The 20,352-nt window shown below is 48.1% G+C and overlaps 1 protein-coding gene across 1 annotated transcript in view; it reads right to left on the reverse strand.

Annotated features, from left to right (window-relative positions):
- Positions 1-2,513: 2,513 nt before the first annotated feature.
- The window catches only part of NFX1 (nuclear transcription factor, X-box binding 1), an 892,403-nt gene continuing 874,564 nt past the window's right edge, over positions 2,514-20,352 (reverse strand). Inside the window, exon 24 of the mRNA XM_086965422.1 lies at positions 2,514-3,539. Coding sequence (XP_086821548.1) covers positions 3,464-3,539 — 76 coding nt within the window. The 3' untranslated portion in view covers positions 2,514-3,463. The remainder of the gene's footprint in view (positions 3,540-20,352) is intronic.

Consider the following 20,352-nt stretch of genomic DNA (forward strand, 5'->3'; position numbering starts at 1 on the left):
TAAAAATCCAGACGAATAGGAAATCATAAAAATCTTGCATACATATGGCTTTATTGGATGAATGGTGCCCTAAGCTAAACCACTTCATCAACATGGAGTCATTAGAGTTTTCGTTATTTTTGTACCTTTATGTTTTATTCCCCAAGCAGGTTCTGGTACAGGTTTGGTACTCCATTCAATTAAAAAACATTCTATACACATTTCTGTGGTGTCCAGATTACAGGTAACTTTGGTACCAACAATGAACTGGTAACAGCATCTAGGAGAGAAACAAGACTCTCTCTCTGGCTTAGGAAGTTTTGTCAAAAGCATTCGTTCTTCTTGGATTTGACACCAGGGGACTAAGCTACTCCATAGTGTTCTGATCCTGTTTAGAAACATTCGGAGGCAGTGGAATACGTCTGCGATGTTTTCAGCACTTTACCAGGCTTGAAATGGATGTCCAGTGCCACAGGTCTTTGATGCACTCAAAACTGGACCTCTATGGGGTGCTGAGCAGCCACCCACACTGTAAGTATGGGAAAATAACTTGGACTGGTGCATGTTTAGGGAATTTTTTTTTACCTTGCAAGGGGGCGCCCTCGTAAATGGTCATTGGTATGGGGACCCTGGAATCGGTACAGGGGAGATATATGTGCGCCACCCAGAACTGCTTTATTCGGTGAGCCCCCTTCCCCATGAAGTTCTTAATCATGTGTATACTTGAATTTCCTGTGCCCCCTCTGTGTTCTCTATGCTATGACAACGCCTCTATGATGTTATTTTGGCTGATGCTTATTTAATAAAAAGATTTGTTTAAAAAAAACTGGACCTCTACATACCCCAGTGCTCCCAATCACGGACGATGCAGTGTTAATGTCTAGAACTGCAAATGGCAACAGATCCATACCATCATAAAGTCAAGGGCTTCTTCTTCTTGTACCCAGCCTCTTCTTCAACAATACAACATCTCAGTCACTTCAGAAGACTTCCAGTGTAGAACTGGCATGAACTAATCAGTTGGTAGTATTATGAGAGAAGCAGACAGAAACAAAATGATTACTTTTGTTTAAGCCAAAGGGAAAGTTCAAGGTAAAATCTTATTTCTAAAAGGATAACTTGCATAAAAAAGTGTACTAAAATGTTATTGAATAGGGATTGTTCATGGCTAATTTCAAATCTGTGGAGGTATACTTTCACCAGGATGGTTCAACTGAATATGTTTGAGTGACAGGATTCCTCTCAGACGTTTTACTAGTCATGCCTGCTGACAAAGTAAATTCTCAACAAAAAATGGCAGAGGCTGAAGCAATACTAACAGAAAAAACTAAATGTTTCCTTCTCAAAACCTATTATGCACTATTTGAAAAAAATCAATAAACTCTCAAAACCATGATGACAACAGTGAAATGAGGCTGCTAAAGCAAATCAGATCTCACAGGACTGCAGAATGATTTAGTGAACTTGACTTGAAGGGAAACATATAAAGGTCCCCTGACAGCCGTGGTAACATACAGCTTTAAAATTATCCACAATATCGCATCCTTCTTCAAACACTAATAAGGTTCCAAACATGTCTATTCAAAGACAACATTACCTTTGCGATAACAAAGCGATCGCTTTGACAAAGACTTAAATGTTCCTGCTATCTCACAAACAGTACCTCTAGCAATTGAAGGGTTCATTAAACATAGCATTAATGCCGTCCTTCAGTGGCACATATCTTCAGAAAGTATGAACTAACCATGTACATTCAGAAAGATCTAAAAGGACAAAGAGATTGTTCTAACACAAAACTAAACTGCCCTGGGAAACATAATTTGAGTCAGCATGAATTTCCAATATGCTAAGCATTTCAACTAAATTCAGAGAGATCTTAAGCAACTAGAGAATGGACCAACTCAAACATTAATTGCCTAGGGAAAATAATTTGAGTCAACATGAATTTTCCAATATGCTAAGCATGTCAGTATGAACAACTGCTATCAACTGCATTTAAGACAACCATTTCTAAAGAAGATGAAGCCAACAAGTTGACAGAAGAGAGGCAAGTACTGGTATGTAGAAATAACAGATTGTTCAACTTAGGCCTTCATTGCGAGTTTGGAGGATGTTGTTGTGGGGATAGAGGAAGGCAAGTATTCCTGATTTCAGACAGTATTCCTGTAAGGAAATCAGCTGATTACAAGTTTTTTTTGCCTGGAATGGCAAATAATGATATGGAACCAGGGACACTGGGTCCTTTTTCATGAGGTTTACCTTGATACCAGGGAGAACACTGAAGTCACAATATGCCTGCTCTGAGCAGGTAGAAAGAATGAAGCAAAAGGCTGGTAGGAGTCTAGCGGGTTTGATGGAGGAGTGAAGGGTTACGTCTGTCCACCGGCAAGCACTGTCGACTCCTGCATACTGCTGAACAGCTCCGGTGGGGGCCAGGATGTGCTGATGCCTTGCAGCCTGTAAAAGTGTCTGGTGTCTCCAGCCCAGAACTATCAGGTCCAAAGCTTAAAGATCAGATAATCCCAGGCCCAGAGTCATTTGGAATTGTGGTTGATAGAATTTAATTAGTCGTTATCAAGAAGGGGGAAATTCCATCCATTTTAATGCGTGCCATTACTGGGAAACCATTTGCATGAAGAAAATTAGCACCCAGGCCCATATTTGTATTTCAAGTTTACCCTTAAAAACATGATTAGCAAAATGACATAAGCAAGCAAAATCTATATGCGTCAAACTATTTATATCCGGATTATGAAGATACCAAGTGCTGATGCACAGGAAGTACATATTATTTAAATGACATGCTTAGTTTCATAGTGTTGCTATGCTTACTTGTAGCAGTAGGTCATTTAAATGTAAGATCTATAAACCTTCCAAATCTGTGAAAATATATTATGTGAAAGAACAAAAAGGAGCAATAAAAGAAAGTTCTTAGACAACAACTTTATGCCTAACGGAAAACTTCAATCTATACCGCAAAAACATCTAGGATGTTTTGGGGGTTCTTTCCAATCATTTAAGACCATACACCAAGCAACATAACAAGTGTCGTTGCCTGGAGTCTACTGTTATCATGTCTTTCTCTGGTGATGTACTTTTATGAACCAACTCCTGTTTGAGTAGCTTGAAGTCTTAGGAATAAAATGTCTGTAAAATTAACAGGGTTCCTCAAAACCTCAGGTGCCTACCTACTTCACAGAAGTGGTACTACAATTAACGGTTGAGAGGTGAGAACTAATGACCCAACTGAAACTATGTATCAAAGTTTCTAACAAAATCATCCTCTAATTGCCAATCTCACAACCATATTTTTGTACTGGTTTGAATGAGCAGTGCTTTCAAGTGCAAAGCGGCGGATGCTCGTGGCATGATTCGCAAGTATGTGGATTATTTAGGCACAGATACAGGGTTTTTTGAAAGTCAATAGCTTTTCCTTCCAGTCTCCAACGTGTGCATTTTCCAAGAATATCACAACTGAAAAGTTTCAGTCTTGGACATCAAAGTAGTCTATCATTGGCTCTTCTTTTACAGTTTTCTGTAGGCTGGTGTTCCCACCATTTCTGCAAATAATAAAGAAATTTGATAAAAGTCATTAGAGAAAAGATCTAAATTTCCACTGGTAAAAAATGTAGCATAACATAAGTGACTTGGCTTTCACATTTTTACGCCAACTAGCACAGCTCAAAATATTCATTCAAATAGTGGAACCAGATTTTACTAAATCAATTCAATTTTCCTTGTTAAATATTCCCCCCAACTTTGAAACTATAAAAGACTTTTTCTCAGCAATTTTGATTATCACTTTTGGCTCAGAGAAACTTGAAAACATTATAGCAGTCATTACATGAATTTCGCAAAGCACACCATGTAAACATGATTACACAGCAGCTCAAAAGGAATTAGGAACATGTGCACGCTGGGGTGTTCCACTGAAAAAAAGAGTACACGGAATAATGGAAACCTATACAATTATTTTAGTAGGCCAGGGGTAGCTTTCCCTAACAGATCACAGGGGCACATGAAAATGAACATGTTAATTACATTTCAGAACATTCTTTCTAAAGGATTTGGTAGCTCCTACTGATTTCCAAATTCAATCCCTTTCCTGAGGTACAGAGTGAAAGCACAAAACTCTATTCACCATTGGAATGTGATTGAGACAGACGTCCTGATAGGTGTTTCAAAACGCCATCAAAGGTAACATGTAGGTATCGTATATGACAATAGAACGGAAGTTACGCCAGTTTTGACTATGTTTTCCACGCCCCTCACAGGAAAAAAGGATGCATGGAACCAATTCAAAAAGACACAAACTAAAAAATAAATGATCCCCAGGAGGTGAGGTATGAACATCACAAGCAACTTACAGAAGCTACATATCTGTGAAAAAGAATGTTACAAAGGTAACTGACCTGTTCTTCAAACAGACTCTCGCTCTTTTTTTTTTAATTGAACAACTTATGCAGTACCTTTGAATGAAACATGCGAGGATACACCCTAGTAAGAACTACAGCACTGTTCTAATAAACCTGAATAGTCATGCTACTATACTTCGTGAAACAATGCACCGAGCACTAACTAGCAGCATTACAAATCACATGAATCGTGTTTCCCCTCTTAAGAGCTAGCATGGCAGTTGAACCCTTGACTGAATGAGCTGCGAACCAGTCATGAACTGGCTTTCGAGCTAGTTCATAGCAATGTTTCACTGTCAAAGACAGCCATCACAACATAGTTTGCTGTATAGCTCTTCTTCTCATCTGTACCAAGAGACCCGCAGGCAGTGAGTGCAATATAAATGCAATTAATTATTAATGAAGCAAGCTGAGTCCCTTGAAACAAAATCAGAAGATTTTTTTCCATACCAAATGGGTACATTTTGTGAACACAATGGCTAAGGGTCCAATGAAGATCAAGTCTATGAATGTGGTTTTCCTTGGATGGACGAAGGAGAGGAAAGGAAGATGAAGGTAAAAAATGTGCGACAACTGTAACTCCATGACAACCTTGACCAGAAGAGACCTACCCTATCCTCAGAGAACACAGTGAATGGTGGGGAAGAATAAAGAGCGTCAAGCTTGCATGAAATATGGTTGTTATGAAAGTTTGAAATGTAATGCCACAAGAAAGGAGGTGTCACACTAAAGTATACTAAAAAGTGATGGCTAGAACGCTTGAATTAATCACAGCCACTGGGGATTTCTCAGGGCAGCATCCCAGTCCATTGTTATTTTCCACACCATGTCACCTCAGTTTGGACCCAGCCATATGCATATCAGTCTTGACCCTGCTCCGGTGGGAAAGGTCCAGTCCGAACTACCAATCGAGGCAATCCATGAACCGAAACACAAGTGATCTTGGTCCGCTTTCACCATATTTTGGCCTCCTTATCCAGTTATAGCTTGGTGCCAGTTTAGTGTGCACCAGACCCACTTCTGGGCAAGACCGAGGTGATATGGTGTGCAAAAAAAGATGGACTAGGATGTAGCCTGAGTAAATACCAGTGTCTAAGATTAATTCAAACATTCCATCCATCACTTTTTTTAATGCTTTAGTGGGACGGGTATGCCCAGATGTGGGTCCTGTGCGTACTGTCACTGAAACCAAGCTATACCTGACTGATGAGACCTAACTTGTGCAATACTGGTTTGGGTTGCTTGTGTTGCAGTTCAGGGAGGAAATGTCCAGGCAGTTCAGACTGAACTGCTCCTGAAGGAGCAGGGTCAAGATTAATTTGCATGTGGCTGAATCTAAGCTGAAGCGGCATGGTGTACTAGATAATAATGGACTGGGTTTTAGCCCCAAGTAATTACCAGTAGCTAAGATGAATTCAAGAATTCCATCCATCACTTTTTTGTATGCCCAAGAAAGGAGAGGCTTAAGTTTGGCCCATCAGGAATAAAATGACCACATTAAAATCTCAAAGAGGGGCTAGAAAAAGAGGTCAAGCAAACATGGTGTGCATGTCCCTAAGGAAACGCATGACAACAGGAAACGTAAAGAGCCTTGATGTGGGAAAAAGATGCAAAGTTACCAGCTAGATACCTTTTCAAAGTACCAAAGTTTAACCCTTTGTCTTCTAAAGAAATCACACATTTCAGATTGTGCTCAAGGGTTGATTGTAGTGGATCGAGTGACATATCTAGACTTCTGGGAGCATATGTGGTCCATCTGATGGAATAGACAACTCTGGTCGAACACTACCTTGACAAAAGAATGATTTCAGGACAAGAGCATAAGAAGCAAGTGATAACCACTAAAGATTCATGCATTCAAGTTTAGCGTCTGAGGTTAAGATGGAAGATTTAACCGAGTAACAAAAGATCCTCCCACAGAGGAAATTGCATAGAACTCTATATGCTGTGATGAAGAATGTCAGGGTACCACAGGAGCCTGACCCACTCAGAAGCTATTTAAAAAAATCTGGATGGAAGTGACTATTTCTAATGTTCATTTGATGGGGAGGAGGAGGAAATTCAAGGTATGGACGGCAGCAATGGATAGGATGGGTTTTGGAAGGATGGGAGGAAGGCTCCTTGAGAATGGTGGAGAAAAATCTGATGCAACCAGATGAAAGGCCCATTGGTCTGAGGTGATCTCTACCACAGGTGAACAATCATTGCCACAACCCCCACCTGTTTTCTTGTGGGGCAGGACAGAGGCTTAGTAGTCGGCCTACAGGTTGTACACCAAAAAGAATGTGGTTGCCTGCCTGTCCTCCAGTCTCCTTGAATGCCTTTGAAATATCATTTCGAGTAGGTAAGATTTTGGGGTGAGGCAGATAGGAAAGAGAGCCCCTTCAATTGTTATGCAGCTTCCACCATCCCTTTCTTGCCACTCCTATTCAGTGGAAGAGAAACCCTTCACACTTTAACAGGTAGTTAAGTGTGACAGACCCTCTTTTGCAAATTTTTTGGGGGTTTCCCTTGACAGGAGACTCCCTGCTCCATCTCACCCTTTTCCGGACATCTCACATGACAAGTCTTTAGCTGGACCAGTCTGAGTGAAATAAGCAACAGGCAAGATCTGCCAAAAACTGGTTTCAGAGTCTACTACTGTCATACACAAGTCTGCAACTTTAGTATAAAGACAGACAAAAACTTCCAGCCAGTGTGCAAAGATTACCAGAATCTGGGGTCTCCACGCCAGGATGAACGAGAAACACTGTGCTCCAGGTTTGGGGTATTTATTTCCCACTGTTCTTTCCAGGTTCAGAGTCAAAAACAGAGTGTTTGGCTAGTCCCACGACCCTTTTTCAAAGGGTAGAGCTGACGCACAAGTTACTACTTGTGTAACAATATATCTGTAAGAGACATTAGTTAGTGATCGATTCCTTACCTTAGAATATCCCCAGGCGTCAGACTGGATCCGGAATTTTTTTTGCGTAGCAGTAACCTTGCGCGTCGGTAGGTGTCGTCTGCGGCTCCGCGTCCGTCGTCGGCGCCGTCGTCTGAGTACTTAGACGCCGCCTCCGCGTGCTGACGTCAGTTCTTAGCCACAGCTTTTCCGCGCCAGAAGCGCTGAGCCGTGTTAAAAACCAACACTGGTGCCATTGAAACTAGGGCCCTGAAAGGGGATGACCTTAACCCTAGATATCGGTTCGCAGAACGGGGAGGATGGGTGGGTTGGTAAGGAATCTATCACTAACTAATGTCTCTTACAGATATATCGTTACACAAGTAGTAACTTGTGCATCTGAAAGAGACACATTAGTGATAGATTCCTTACCTTAGAATAGATACCCCAGCAATACCAACCCCGGTGGTGGGTCTGCGAACCAATAATCACACCAGAAAGTCCTGGAGGACGGAACGGCCAAAGAAGCCATCCCTCCGGACTGGACTGTCCAGGCAATAGTGTCTTGCAAACGTGTGCAGCGAGGCCCACGTAGCTGCCTGGCAAATGTCCTGCAAGGGCACTCCCCGGCCCAGGGCAGTAGTTGTCGCCGTGGCTCGGGTGGAGTGAGCCCACAATCCAACAGGGGGCTCCTTTCTAGCCAAGGAGTAGCATGCCTGGATACACAAGATGATCCATTGGGAGATGGTCCTCTTATGTACCGCCTTCCCCTTCTTAGCGCCCACGTAGCCAACAAAGAGTTGGTCATCCACCCGGAACTGGCGTGTGCGATCAAAGTAGAATGAGAGGGCACGTTTTGGGTCCAGACGGTGGAGCCGCTCTTCCTCTTTAGAGGGGTGCGGAGGCGGAAAGAAGGTTGGCAAAGTGATGGACTGCCCGATGTGGAAGGCTGTGACAAACTTGGGTAGGAAAGATGGCTTAGTACGCAACACAACCTTGTCCGGATGGACAGAAAGGAAAGGAGGAGTACAAGAGAGGGCCTGGAGCTCACTCACTCTCCTGGCAGAGGTGATGGCAACCAGGAAAGCAGTCTTCAGTGTAAGAAGGCGGAGAGGACAGTTGTGAAGTGGCTCAAAGGGAGCGCACATCAGAAATGTAAGTACAAGGTTCAAGTCCCACTGAGGCATCACAAACGGAACAGGTGGAAATGTGTGTGTGATGCCTTTTAGGAATCGATTTACAATAGGGGACTTGAACAAAGATGGTTGATCAGGCAGCCTCAAGAAGGCTGAAAGGGCGGAAAGATAGCCCTTGATAGTGCCCAGAGCAGAGCCCTGCTGGGCAAGAGAAAGAAGGAAGAGAAGAACCTCAGAAAGAGGGGCAGAGAGAGGATCCACAGCCTTTGCTGTGCACCATGCCACAAATCTGTTCCACCTGCAGGCGTATACCGACTTTGTGGAGGGACGCCTGGCTGCCAGAATGATGTTACAGACTTCAGGAGGTAAGTCAAATGGCCTCAACTGTCGCCGCTCAATCTCCAATCATGGAGGTGGAGACTGGACAGGTTTGGGTGGAGGACCGTCCCCTGCTGCTGCGATAGAAGGTCCTCCTGAAGAGGCAGACGAACCGGGGGATCGAGTGACATACTGAGTAGCTCTGGATACCAGTACCTTCGTGCCCAGTCCGGAGCCACAAGGATGACTTGGGCCCGGTCGCGCTTGATCTTCTTCAGCACTCTGGGCAGAAGTGGTATAGGCGGAAAGGCGTACAACAGACCGCAACTCCACTCGCGACGAAAAGCGTCTCTGAGCGAGTGCCGCCTTGGAAATTCCAACGCGCAGAACTGATGACATTGCGCGTTCTCTTCGGTGCCGAATAGATCTAACCAAGGCTCTCCCCACTGCAGAAAGAGACCTTGCGCCACGTCCAAGTTCAGATGCCATTCGTCATCCATCATGCACCGGCGGCTGAGTTCGTCCGCCCTGGCGTTCAGAGAACCTGCCAGGTGTTGAACCACCAGGGTCACGTCCTGATGTTCCAGCCATTGCCAGAGGCGCAGAGCCTCCTGGCAGAGGGTCCACGACCCCACCCCGCCCTGTTTGTTGCACTACACTCCCTCGGACAGAGGGGAGGAATGCCTTCAGTGCTAGACGAATCGCCCGCAGCTCCAAAAGGTTGATATGGAGCCGGGACTCCGCCGGAGACCAGAGGCCTCTGATCTCCGCCTCTCCCATGTGGCCTCCCCAGCCCTGGAGGGACGCGTCTGTCACGACTACGTGCTCCGGTTGGGGGAAGGGAGAGGGATCTGCTGCTGACCCAATCGCGGTCCGTGAGCCACCACTGCAGCTGTCTCGCAGTGCTCTCCGAGATCAGGACGTGGTCGGACAGGTTGCCCCGATGCTGGGCCCACTGAAACTTCAGGTCCCACTACAGAGCCCGCATCCGCCACCTGGCGAGATGCACCAGAAGGATGCAGGAGTCCATCAGCCCCAGAAGCCGCAGCGTCAACCTGACCGAGATCCGGGATAAAGGCTGAAAGAGTGGGATGAGAGCCTGAATATCCCGGACCCGCTGTTCGGGCGGATAAACCCGAAACTGCGCCGAGTCTAGAACCGCTCCGATGAAGAGGAGCTTCTGAGAGGGGCACAGGTGTGACTTCGGCACATTGATGGAGAACCCCAGCTGGTGCAGGAGATCCGCCGTAGTCTGGAGGTGGCTGACGACTGTCTGGGGCGAGCCCGCCTTCAACAACCAGTCGTCGAGGTAGGGGAAGACTGAAACCCCTAGCCTGCGCAGATGAGCTGCGACCACCGTCATCACCTTTGTGAACACCCGTGGGGCGCTGGTAAGGCCGAAGGGGAGCACGATATACTGAAAATGCTCTTGGCCAACCGTGAACCGCAGGTAGCGCCGGTGGGCCGGCAGGACTGGGATGTGGAAATAAGCGTCCTGCAAGTCCAACGCTACCATCCAGTCTCCTGGGTCCAGGGCAGCTAGGACCTGAGCCAGTGTCAGTATTTTGAACTTCTCCTTCCGGAGGAAGCCGTTGACGTTCCTTAGGTCCAATATAGGGCATAGGCCCCTTTTGCCCTTCTTGGGTACCAGAAAGTAGTGGGAGTAGCAACCACACCCTACTTCTGGCCCAGGAACGCGCTTGATGGCCCCCTTGGCCAAGAGGGCCGTAACTTCCTCCTGCAGAAGTCGCAAATGATCCCCCGATACACGGTGGTTCTGCGGTGGCATGGCTGGAGGAGTCGCCTCGAAGGGGAGGGAGTAGCCCCTTCGGACGATCTGCAGCACCCACCTGTCCGACGTGACAGTGCGCCAGTGGGAGTGGTGATGGCGAACCCTGCCACCCACTGGCGTCACATGGGCCTGAAAGCACGGACTAGGAGGGTTTTGAGGCGGATGCTGCGGGGGAAGGTGTGGACTGACCTCGCCGTTGACCCCGACCGCCGCCACGGCGGTATCCACGGCCGCCACCGCGTTGGGTATTACCCTGCGGAGCGTGGCTGGCAGCACGTGTGGGTGCACCCCTTCCGTGGCCACGAAAGAAGTGAAAGGCAGCCGATTGCTGGCGTGGGGCCGAGAGGCCCAAGGACTTGGCCGTAGCCCTGGAGTCCTTGAAACGCTCAAGCGCATGGTCTGCCTTGTCGCCAAAGAGGCGACGGCCATCGAACGGCATGTCCATAATTGTGTTCTGGACATCGGCCGAGAAGTTGGCGGACCTCAACCAGGCGTGGCGTCTTACCGCCACCGTCGTTGCCATCGCTCTACCCAGTGAGTCGGTGGTATCCAGTCCACACCGGATGGAATATCTGGCTGCATCCCGACCTTCCACAAGGGCTTGGCCGAGTTTGGCCCATACCTCCAACGGACACTCTGGCAGCACTTCCGCGACCGTATCCCACAGAGAGTGGGTGTAGCGGCCCAAGAGGCATGCAGTGTTGGAAACCGCAGTCCCAGACTAAGGGATGAGAAGATCTTTTTGCCATACTGCTCATACCTCTTGGATTCCCTGTCCGGCAGAGCCGACGGGAATCCGGTTTGGGAATTGGAGGCCTGGATGACCAGGCTCTCAGGGGTGGGGTGGGTGGACAGGAAACATGGGTCACCCGGGGCCGGGCGGTGGACTTTGGCCACATTCCTATCTACGGGCGAACCCGTAGCGGGCTTGGACCAAGTGCCCAAAAGAACGTCAGTTAAGGCCTCGTTAAACTGCAGCAGAGGCTCGGCTGAGCATGACTGCGGCTTAAGGACCTCAGTGAGGAGGTTAGTCCTCACGGCCGTGACGGGGAGCTCAAGGCCCAAGGCCTTGGCTGCCCTCATCAACACCACACTATAGGTTGCCCCCTCCTCCGTAGCCACGCTAGGACGGGAGACAAAGCCAGTGGCAGGCGAAGTGTCTAAACCACTGGCTTCCCCAAGTTCACCTGCCCAGTCCTCATAAGACTGGCACTCACGTGTCAGAGGGTCCTCAGACCCCTCCCAATCCTCCTCATCACCCATCACCTGGTACTCAGGGTCAGTAAAGGATGGAGCAGGTTCATGGAAAGTGAACTCAGCAAACGGCGTCTGAATCGGCGCCGTTCCGGCGCCGGAACCGGGTTGAGGGAGGCATCGGGGACGGCGCCGCCCGAGGACGGCGCCGGAGGTGACACCTGTGGGGTCGGCGCCGGGGAGGTCGTTAAATCGACCGGCGACGACCCGGATCCGGAACCGGATCCAGTGGGGCCCTGCGGCGCCGGGCCCGAAGGCACCGACGGCGTCGGGGCCGAAGCACCCAACGGCGCCGGGGCAGAAGCCCCCGACCCGCTAGGACCCCCAGACGGGGCCGCTGGGCCCGAAGGCGCCGCGGAACCCGTCCGGGGAGAGAGGGACCTCATGGCCATGAGGAACCGCTTGATCTCCCCCGGCGTCGCGTTAGGCCCAGGGACCGGAGGGTATGAAGCCGGACACGACGCCTGCGACTCCGACGGAGCCACGTGGGCGGTGCCACCTGAACCCCGGGCCGCGTCGCGCGAGCGTCGGGGGGGAAGTCGGCTTCGACTTCTTGTGCTTACCTGACGACTTCGACCCAGAGGAGTGATGTCGACTCCCGGAGCTATGATGGCTCCGCTCCTGCGACCGGTCCCTCGACCTCCGTCCGTACCGGGACCTCTCTCAGCGCGGGGCCGACTGCCGGTTCGAGTCGCTTACGGGACCGCTCCCGTCTAGCTTTCGAAGTAAGGGCCCGGCAGTCGAGGCAGGCCTTGTCGTCGTGGTCGACGCCGAGACAGTGGAGACACCGACGGTGAGGATCCATGACCGACATCAGTCGATCGCAATCTTCACAGGGTTTGAAACCAGGCATTTCCCTATCGGCACCGATTGGAGTCGAAGACTCGAAAAGGGTGATCAAAAGATCAAAAAGAGTTAGTCAAAAAGTGACTAAGGTACCACTTTTTCCGGATCTGCGCTGCTGGCGCTGAAAAAAGAAGAACTGACATCAGCACGCGGAGGCGGCGTCTAAGTACTCCGACGACATCATCACGGCGCCCACGACGCCGACGACGGACGCGGAGCCGCAGACGACGCCTACCGACGCGCAAGGGAACTGCTACGCAAAAAAAATTCCGGATCCAGTCTGACGCCTGGGGATATTCTAAGGTAAGGAATCTATCACTAACGTGTCTCTTTCAGATCTAGTGCTCAGTAGGAGCTTTGGTGGTGGCCTTGTACAAGGATGATCCTGCCCTTAAGAAGGACTGCAAAGAAGAGGTAGGATGAACCGAAACAGTACTCTGTGACAACCTAGGGCACTATGCCAAGGTGCAGGTACAGCATCACATAAAATGAGCTGAAGCCTATGCTATTTGACTGTGGAGTGCTATGGAACCCAACTTAGGACGAATTCTGCTCGAGTAAGCAAGCAGTCAGAAGCATCAAGGGTCTAGAGAAACCTGAAAGCATCCTATGGTCTTTACCAAAGAATCAGAATACCAGCATGGCTACTTTGCCTAGTTGAAAGACGACCCCACCAACATAAAGTATTTATCGCTGCAAACAAGGGTAGGTACCTAGTTTGCTTAGGGTAGCGGGGGATGTGACAGAGTCTAAGGAAATATCAAAGTGACACACAACCATTCCATAACATCCTTCCATTAGTATTGATGCTGCCACTGTTCACCGGAACCAGCATGCACAGGTGCACCAGTCGCAGACTGCAAACAGAATGGGTGGGCCAGGGCAGAGACACTCCATGATCCCCATAAGTGGGCAATGCCAAGCTAACCCCATCAAAAGCTGCACTACCCATACCAACCACCAAAAAAGGAAAGTGTTGCCTGGCAATCAGACTGTAATGGACAGATGAAACATATGTAATGGACAGATGGAAACATACAAAGGGAAAGCTACTACCATGGGATATTGGGAACCATTATTTATGGGGGATAGATATTCACCGGTACGGACAAAGGCCAATTTGTTCTATCCATAGACCTAGTCATCAGATCTCCTCCAGCTGGGACAAAGAGACTTTTATTTTGCACTACATTGAGACTTAGATTTATTCCACAGGAACATCACGGGCTGTCTTCCAGAATAGTTAAAGTATAATCTGAATCTAGAGTAGTAATTCAATGCACTCCCTTATCTATGCACAGTAGAAAAAGTTACTATCATTTGGTAATGCGTTATCTGGTAGAGAATATATCTAGTCGCAGTTTCCTTACCTTAGAATTATCCCCCGACATCAGACTGGATCCCCAAAAAATTCTTGAGCAGTACCACTACACGATGGTAGGTGGCGTCATTCGGCTCCGCATGGCATTGTTAACGTCACTCTCCTGACCATATGCCGCTGAGGATGCACTGGCCATGATCTAGGTCATGGGCATCATCACTTTCCCACAGGATCCTTGTCAGAAATTTACAAGTTCCTTACCTAGGCATTACTCACATTTAGAGTATACCAGGCACCGATCTGGAAACATTTAATAACTCCCAAACGCCAGTAGAGGAGTTGCTGGTTCCACTTCGGGACTGCACACAACACCTCTGAAGACATTAAGGACCACCTCAGGTGACATCCATTTTTCGCTCAACTTTGAGGCAAACAAATGATACATACATCAAAAAGATTGGTGCAGTTTTCCATAATATGAAGAGAACATAGCAACATGCAGGGATGTGGAATTCCTATAGCCCGACGCCCAGGACATATTGTTTGGGGTCAAGGGCAATAAGTTTTAATGTGTATTTTGTCCTTGGGACAAGTAGGCCCAACCCCCTGCAGCACAAACCCTTTGGCTGCCAGTTTACAGTAGCACATTAAGGGCCAGGGAAGAGCACTGCCTGAAGTTATTATTTGTGTGCCTATGTTAATGCTGTTCAAACTTGTATTTATGGTTCATTAATGGAAAGCCTTTATTATTAGGGTAAGCGCTCTAAGTAAATGAAAGTTCTGACTGCACTACTTACAGTGGTTACAGTATAAAAATGTGTACTCACAGTTTCAAAGTTTAGCACTTTGAGGCTATGCATAATGCTCCCAGAATGCTCTCTGATTAGATGCAAATATTTTCAGAGAGCAAGATTAATGACTCTGCTTTCAATATAAAATGTTCCTAAAAAAATTAAAGTAGGAAAAAATATTTTGCTAAACTACTGTGAAATTTCAGGTACCGTTTCTTTGCAGCATCATTTAGTAAAATGTGTTGATGCATGCTAGTATTTTGCAAAAATGTTCATATTGGAAAATCAGTGTAACCAGTTTCAATAAGATTATGAGAAACAAAAATAAACAAACATAGCAAAGCCAAAAGGTCTGAAATTAGTGGTCAACCTTTTAGTTTTGCCAATACGTGACTTGTTTTGGCATGGTTTTTGTAAAGCCTTCTTGATGTGAGAGGTGACGGGCCCTTACCATTATAACAAACATTGGCAAACACAAAAAAAAATTGGTCTAAAAAAAACACACACTGCCGTTTCTGCCACTGAACAAAACTACTTTGTGTGCCAATATACTCCTTGTGAAAGAGCTTTATGCTGTCACTCACAGTGAAGCCAGCCGATACAGAGAGAGGGAGAGAGAATTTTAACAAACACAAAAGGTTGTGGTTAACGCCAGACCAAATTAGGGGCCCTATTATTAAAGAAAGTCTCAAAAGTGCACCCTTAGTATATGTCCTTGCATTAAGTGCAGCTATATGGCTTTCGTGAATTTACAAGAATTTATAGAAGTAGGGCAAGAAATGTACTCATGGAAAATATTTGTGAACTACAGTTTATCATGAGCAAATATGCATGTGTAGATTAGCTCATGCGAAAACCCGAGTGTTTGCAAGGTCCTTTTCCCATCCACCACTTTTTTCCCAACTCTGGAAGGTTTACGTCTGCCATTGTCAGGAGGAGTAAATTTCCAACATTTCTCAGTCTGGGAGAAGAGTTTTTGAAAACCCTTAAAAACACCCTTAGTAGATTTGCACAGACTTAAAGGGCGTTCCGACCCTGGAACTATTGCTCACCACTACCTACAGTCCCAGTATGTAGACCTGCAGAAACGTGGCAACATAAAGGGATTGCTAGTATTCAAAAGCTACTATGGTATGAGCCCTGGCATAATCAGAGAGGCTATATAAGAGGTCTTCTATAATGATGTTGCCGCCATAATTTCGCACAAAAGGGACAAGTGGATTTTGTTACAGGACAAGTAGATTTATGAAGCAACTTGCCCCATGAACAAGTAGATATTTTAATAAATTCCACACCCCTGAACATGACTATTGGAAAAGACAGTCATTCAATGGAAATCTGCAGGTATACACAGAATCCACCAGCGAAAGCATAACTGAAGGTAAGCAAACTGGACTTATGATGGATACTTCTACCTGCAGATTCCTCACCTTTTGAACAGATTCATCAAGCAGTTCCACGCCTGGAAAATAGGCTGGTTGTACATGGTTGGTTACACCAACAAACTTGAAGAACTAAGCATGCGCAGTGACCATCCTTCTCAGTTCAGAAATCAAACACTAATGCTTTGCAAAAGTGTGAAGAGGCAACCAAGTAACCCCTTTGCAGGCATTACCCACAGGCCCTCCTATTGTCAAAGCAGGAAACTGGGATCTGGTAGAATTAACATGAGTACCTTCTGGAGGTTCCATGTGTGCCATTAAGTAGCAGATCTTAATGCACCAGATTATCCATCTTGACAATGTTCTTTTGGGGAACACCTTGTTTTTCATCTTTTCCATAGATCACACAAAGAGTTGATCATCCAGTCTGAACTTACATGTTCTGTCCACGTAGAAGCAAACAGCTTTCTTGGGATCAAGACAATGACATATTTTGTCCTCCTTAGTTTGAAGCGGGGGAGGTTAGAAGGTGGAATGGGTAATGGATCGTCCTAAGTGGAAAGAGGTAACCGTTTTAGACAGAAAGGCAGCCTTGGTTTTTAATAACAGTTTGTCAGAAAAAAAAGACATGAAGGGAGGTTTTGCGTCTAATGCTTGAAATTCGCTTGAGCACCTTGCTGGCGTCATATCAAATAAGAACCTTGTCTTAAATGTTAGTAAATATAAGGGACAACTATGAAAAGTTTCAAGGACATCTTTTTGGTATATTGTTTCCCCTTTTTAGGAAGGGTACTCAGATGAGGAAGTCCTCCTAGCTTTCAACTGGAAAATGGGCCCAAAAGGTAGGCTGGAGATCCCAGAGGGGAGTAGACACTTCCACCACCTACTGGTGAATGGAATCCCAGCCACACCCTGAGAGATACCTGTGCCAGTCACACTGTGGTGCATGACAGGTTGGTACTCCCACACCAGTATGTCCCAGGGGAAACAAGAAGAGTAAGGGCTGTCCCAGGGGGAGTCACTGTTAGGCCTGTGGCTGCAGTGCCCCTAGCCATAGCCGGGTCCTTTAGATGGAGAACGGTGGTAGTCAGTAAAGACCTTCTCCTTGATTGCCTCCTGGGGAATGACCACGTAGAGGTGGATCTGAGCCTAAGAGAGTTACTGACCCAATGCCAGGCCTCACCCAAGAAACCTGGGGGGGGCTCAACCTGCAGTCTGTGCAGCTAAGCCCCCAAAGAGTAAGGAGAACCAGGGTAGGAAAGGTGGGCAACTGTTAGCCACTGTTCCAGAGGGCCAGGGAGATTCTATCCCAGTGATGGAAAACTCCAAAAGTGACCCTGGTAAAGTGCCCCCCCCCCCCCCCCAGCCCTCATGCCAACAAAAAGACATGACTAGTCAGGCAACTCTCCAGCCTGAGTTGGTGCCTCCTCAGCTGGCAGAACAAAGGGTGGAGGAAGGGTGTTCACTACAAAGTTTAGTGACCCCCCCGCCGAAAACAACAGACCCACAGAGACCAGTAAAATAGCCCCTTCACTTGCCAGTCAAGAGCTAAAGGTGTGGTTCTGGGCACTGACAGCTGTCAGCAGCCCCTACTGGTGGTTAGCCTTCATGGCAGCCCAATCATTCGCCTGGTGACCCAACCCCCTGCCAAATAGCAAGCTAGGCCCCCTGACCATATTGGTCATGGTGGGGTTGCTCACACTGTGGGTAACCTCTGTGGGTAAGCTGGGCTTTGCCCTAGCTAAGTTAGACTTTGCAGAGGTAGGCACCTCTGAAGCAAAAAAAAAAAGATGGGGTGAAGACACTAAAGAGCAAGGAGAGGAGCTTTGGGAATTAGGTCCTGAAACCAATAAGGTAGGCCAGCTCCAAAGGGACTGACCTGGACTGAAGGATATAAGGCAGGATAGGCCCGGCAACTTTCAAACCACTTCCCAACTCTTCCTCGCCTGAAAGACTAGGAAGACTCTCCCAGCATTGGCAGAGTCTCCTGGCCTTTGGGCTGGGGGTGAAGGTAAGTGGGTTTCTGTTGTAGTAACACCCCACTTTTTGCCTGAATACTGATGCACTTTTCCTTGGTGTGCCCTAGGTCCCTGCCAATCAGGAACCCAGGGCCTTTGTTCCTTCCCTACAAACTGTACTAAAGCCTAAACCCAATTGGCATCTCTGGCCACATGTCAGCCCCTGGTAAATGGTACCTTAGGTACCCAGGGCACTGTGACCGAAGAATGCCCTAAGGGCGGCAGCACTTATTGTGCCATCCTTAAGAGGCCCTGTGCCCTGACACACTTACACTAGCTTTGCAGGCTGAGTGTCTGGGTGCAGAACAAAACAAAGAGTCGATATGGCACACATCCCTGTGTGCCATGCCCACAAAACACTGCCATGGAATACCTTAGTCAGCCCTCCAGCTGGGTGCACTGTGCCAGTGGTGTGGGGACAGGTGCATGACCTCTGCCCCTACATTACCCAGGGTAATTCCTGGCCACTGTAAGTGCAGTGAGGCCATTAAGAGATGGTGTTGGGAGGTTGTCATTACGAACTCCACAGCACCATAATGGCTACACTGAAGACTGAGAAGTTTTGTATCAAACTTCTCAGCACATTAAAGCCACACTGATGCCAGTGTGGGATTTAGTGTAAAATGCACGACAGAGGGCAACTTCGAGTTGCCCCCTGAACCTAACCCACAACCAGCGTCCTGACTGAGAGGCAGCCTAGGCTGCCAAACAGCAGACATGTTGCTGGACCCCTGGGTAGAGAGTCATCCGCTTTCATGGGCCTGCAACAATGCACATCATGGGAGGAAGTGCTAGGTCTCCTACCCCAGGATGTGCAGGGGGAGCTTCAAAGGCATGTCGCCTTTGTGAGCTTCTCCAGGCCACTTGCTGTACTCGGCAACTAGCCCCCACCGGTTCTGACCCCGACTCTGGCGGGAAGACAGGGGGGAAAAACAAAGGAAGGAGAGGGGGTGTGCCAGACTCAGCCAACCCCACCCCTCAGGTAGGTGGGGCTAGGTAAAGCACAACTCCGGGCTCTCGCCATTTCAAGAATGTTGAGCCCTACCCAATCAGAGCATGGCTCCTGCCCCCCTCCCACCGGAGAGTGGCAGGATAGGGGGTGCCCATTGGTCTCTGCCCTTGTCCTACCTGTAACGTCCCTAAATTTAGTATTTAGGGACACCCTAAACCTTCCTTCCTCAGAACCCGATTTTGAAACAAGAAGAAGAACAAGAAGAAAGAAGACCTGCCGTGCAACTGCTAACAAGAGGATGACCTCAACGGACTTGGCCCCAGGCCTACAGGCTTGTCGACCCTCGAACCTGCTCCTGCTAAACCACGGCGTTGCCTGTGGCCAGCAACCTCGAAAACCCCAGAGGACCTGACTGCCTTGCTCATCTAAAGACTGGGACTCCCACCAGCAGTGGTTCTGCTCAAACAGCAACAACTCCTGGTGCCAGCCAGGAACCGCGAATCCAGCACACTCTGCACCCGCCGAGCCCGGCCTGTGCCTGAGTGATCTAAGACCACAAGGACGCCCCCACGGTGACTGTGGCCACTAATTCAGCACCCAAGGACCCTCCTCGACGCTCCTGACGATGCCTGCAGCCTCACAACCAGGGACCCCTCCAACCGCAACCAGCTGAGGGTAAGATTTCCCGACACCAAAAGACACCCCTGCACCCGCCGTCCCACGGCCCCCTGTGCCCAAATCCTGGGTGGCTACCTAACCTACAGCTTCCCAACTTACCTCTCGAAGTGGTGGTCGCACCTGAAGAACCTTCGTCCCAGAGTTTGCAGCCTTTGTTCGTCTTGCAGCTTTCCTATTGAAATACATTGGGTGCCCGACGGCCCAAAAGCACCCTGTACCCAGCCGCCAGAGTGCCATTGGAAGTGCAGCATCTGTCTTATCCTACTTCCCCATTTGCGTTGTGTAAGTGACCAGGAGCTCAGCTCCCACAGTCGCGTGGCCTGCCTGCTAGCAGTCATCAAAAAAAGGCCCCCTACCCGCCATAGGCTAACATTGGGCCTACTCACTGCACCCGGCTGCCCCAGTGCCGCTGAGGGTGTAACGACTGTACCTACCTGCCCCTGGGAGACCCCTGAGTCTACCCCCAGCACCTTAACACTGCCAACCGAGTACTTACCCTAAGACCGATAACTTGATTTTCTTCATAGGGTAACACTGGCTGGGTTTCACTCAGAATTTCTTCTGTGTCGAGTTTTGCAACTTTGAAATA

This window comes from Lissotriton vulgaris, chromosome 4_1 (genome assembly GCF_964263255.1).
Source record: "Lissotriton vulgaris chromosome 4_1, aLisVul1.2, whole genome shotgun sequence".
NCBI lineage: Eukaryota > Metazoa > Chordata > Amphibia > Caudata > Salamandridae > Lissotriton > Lissotriton vulgaris.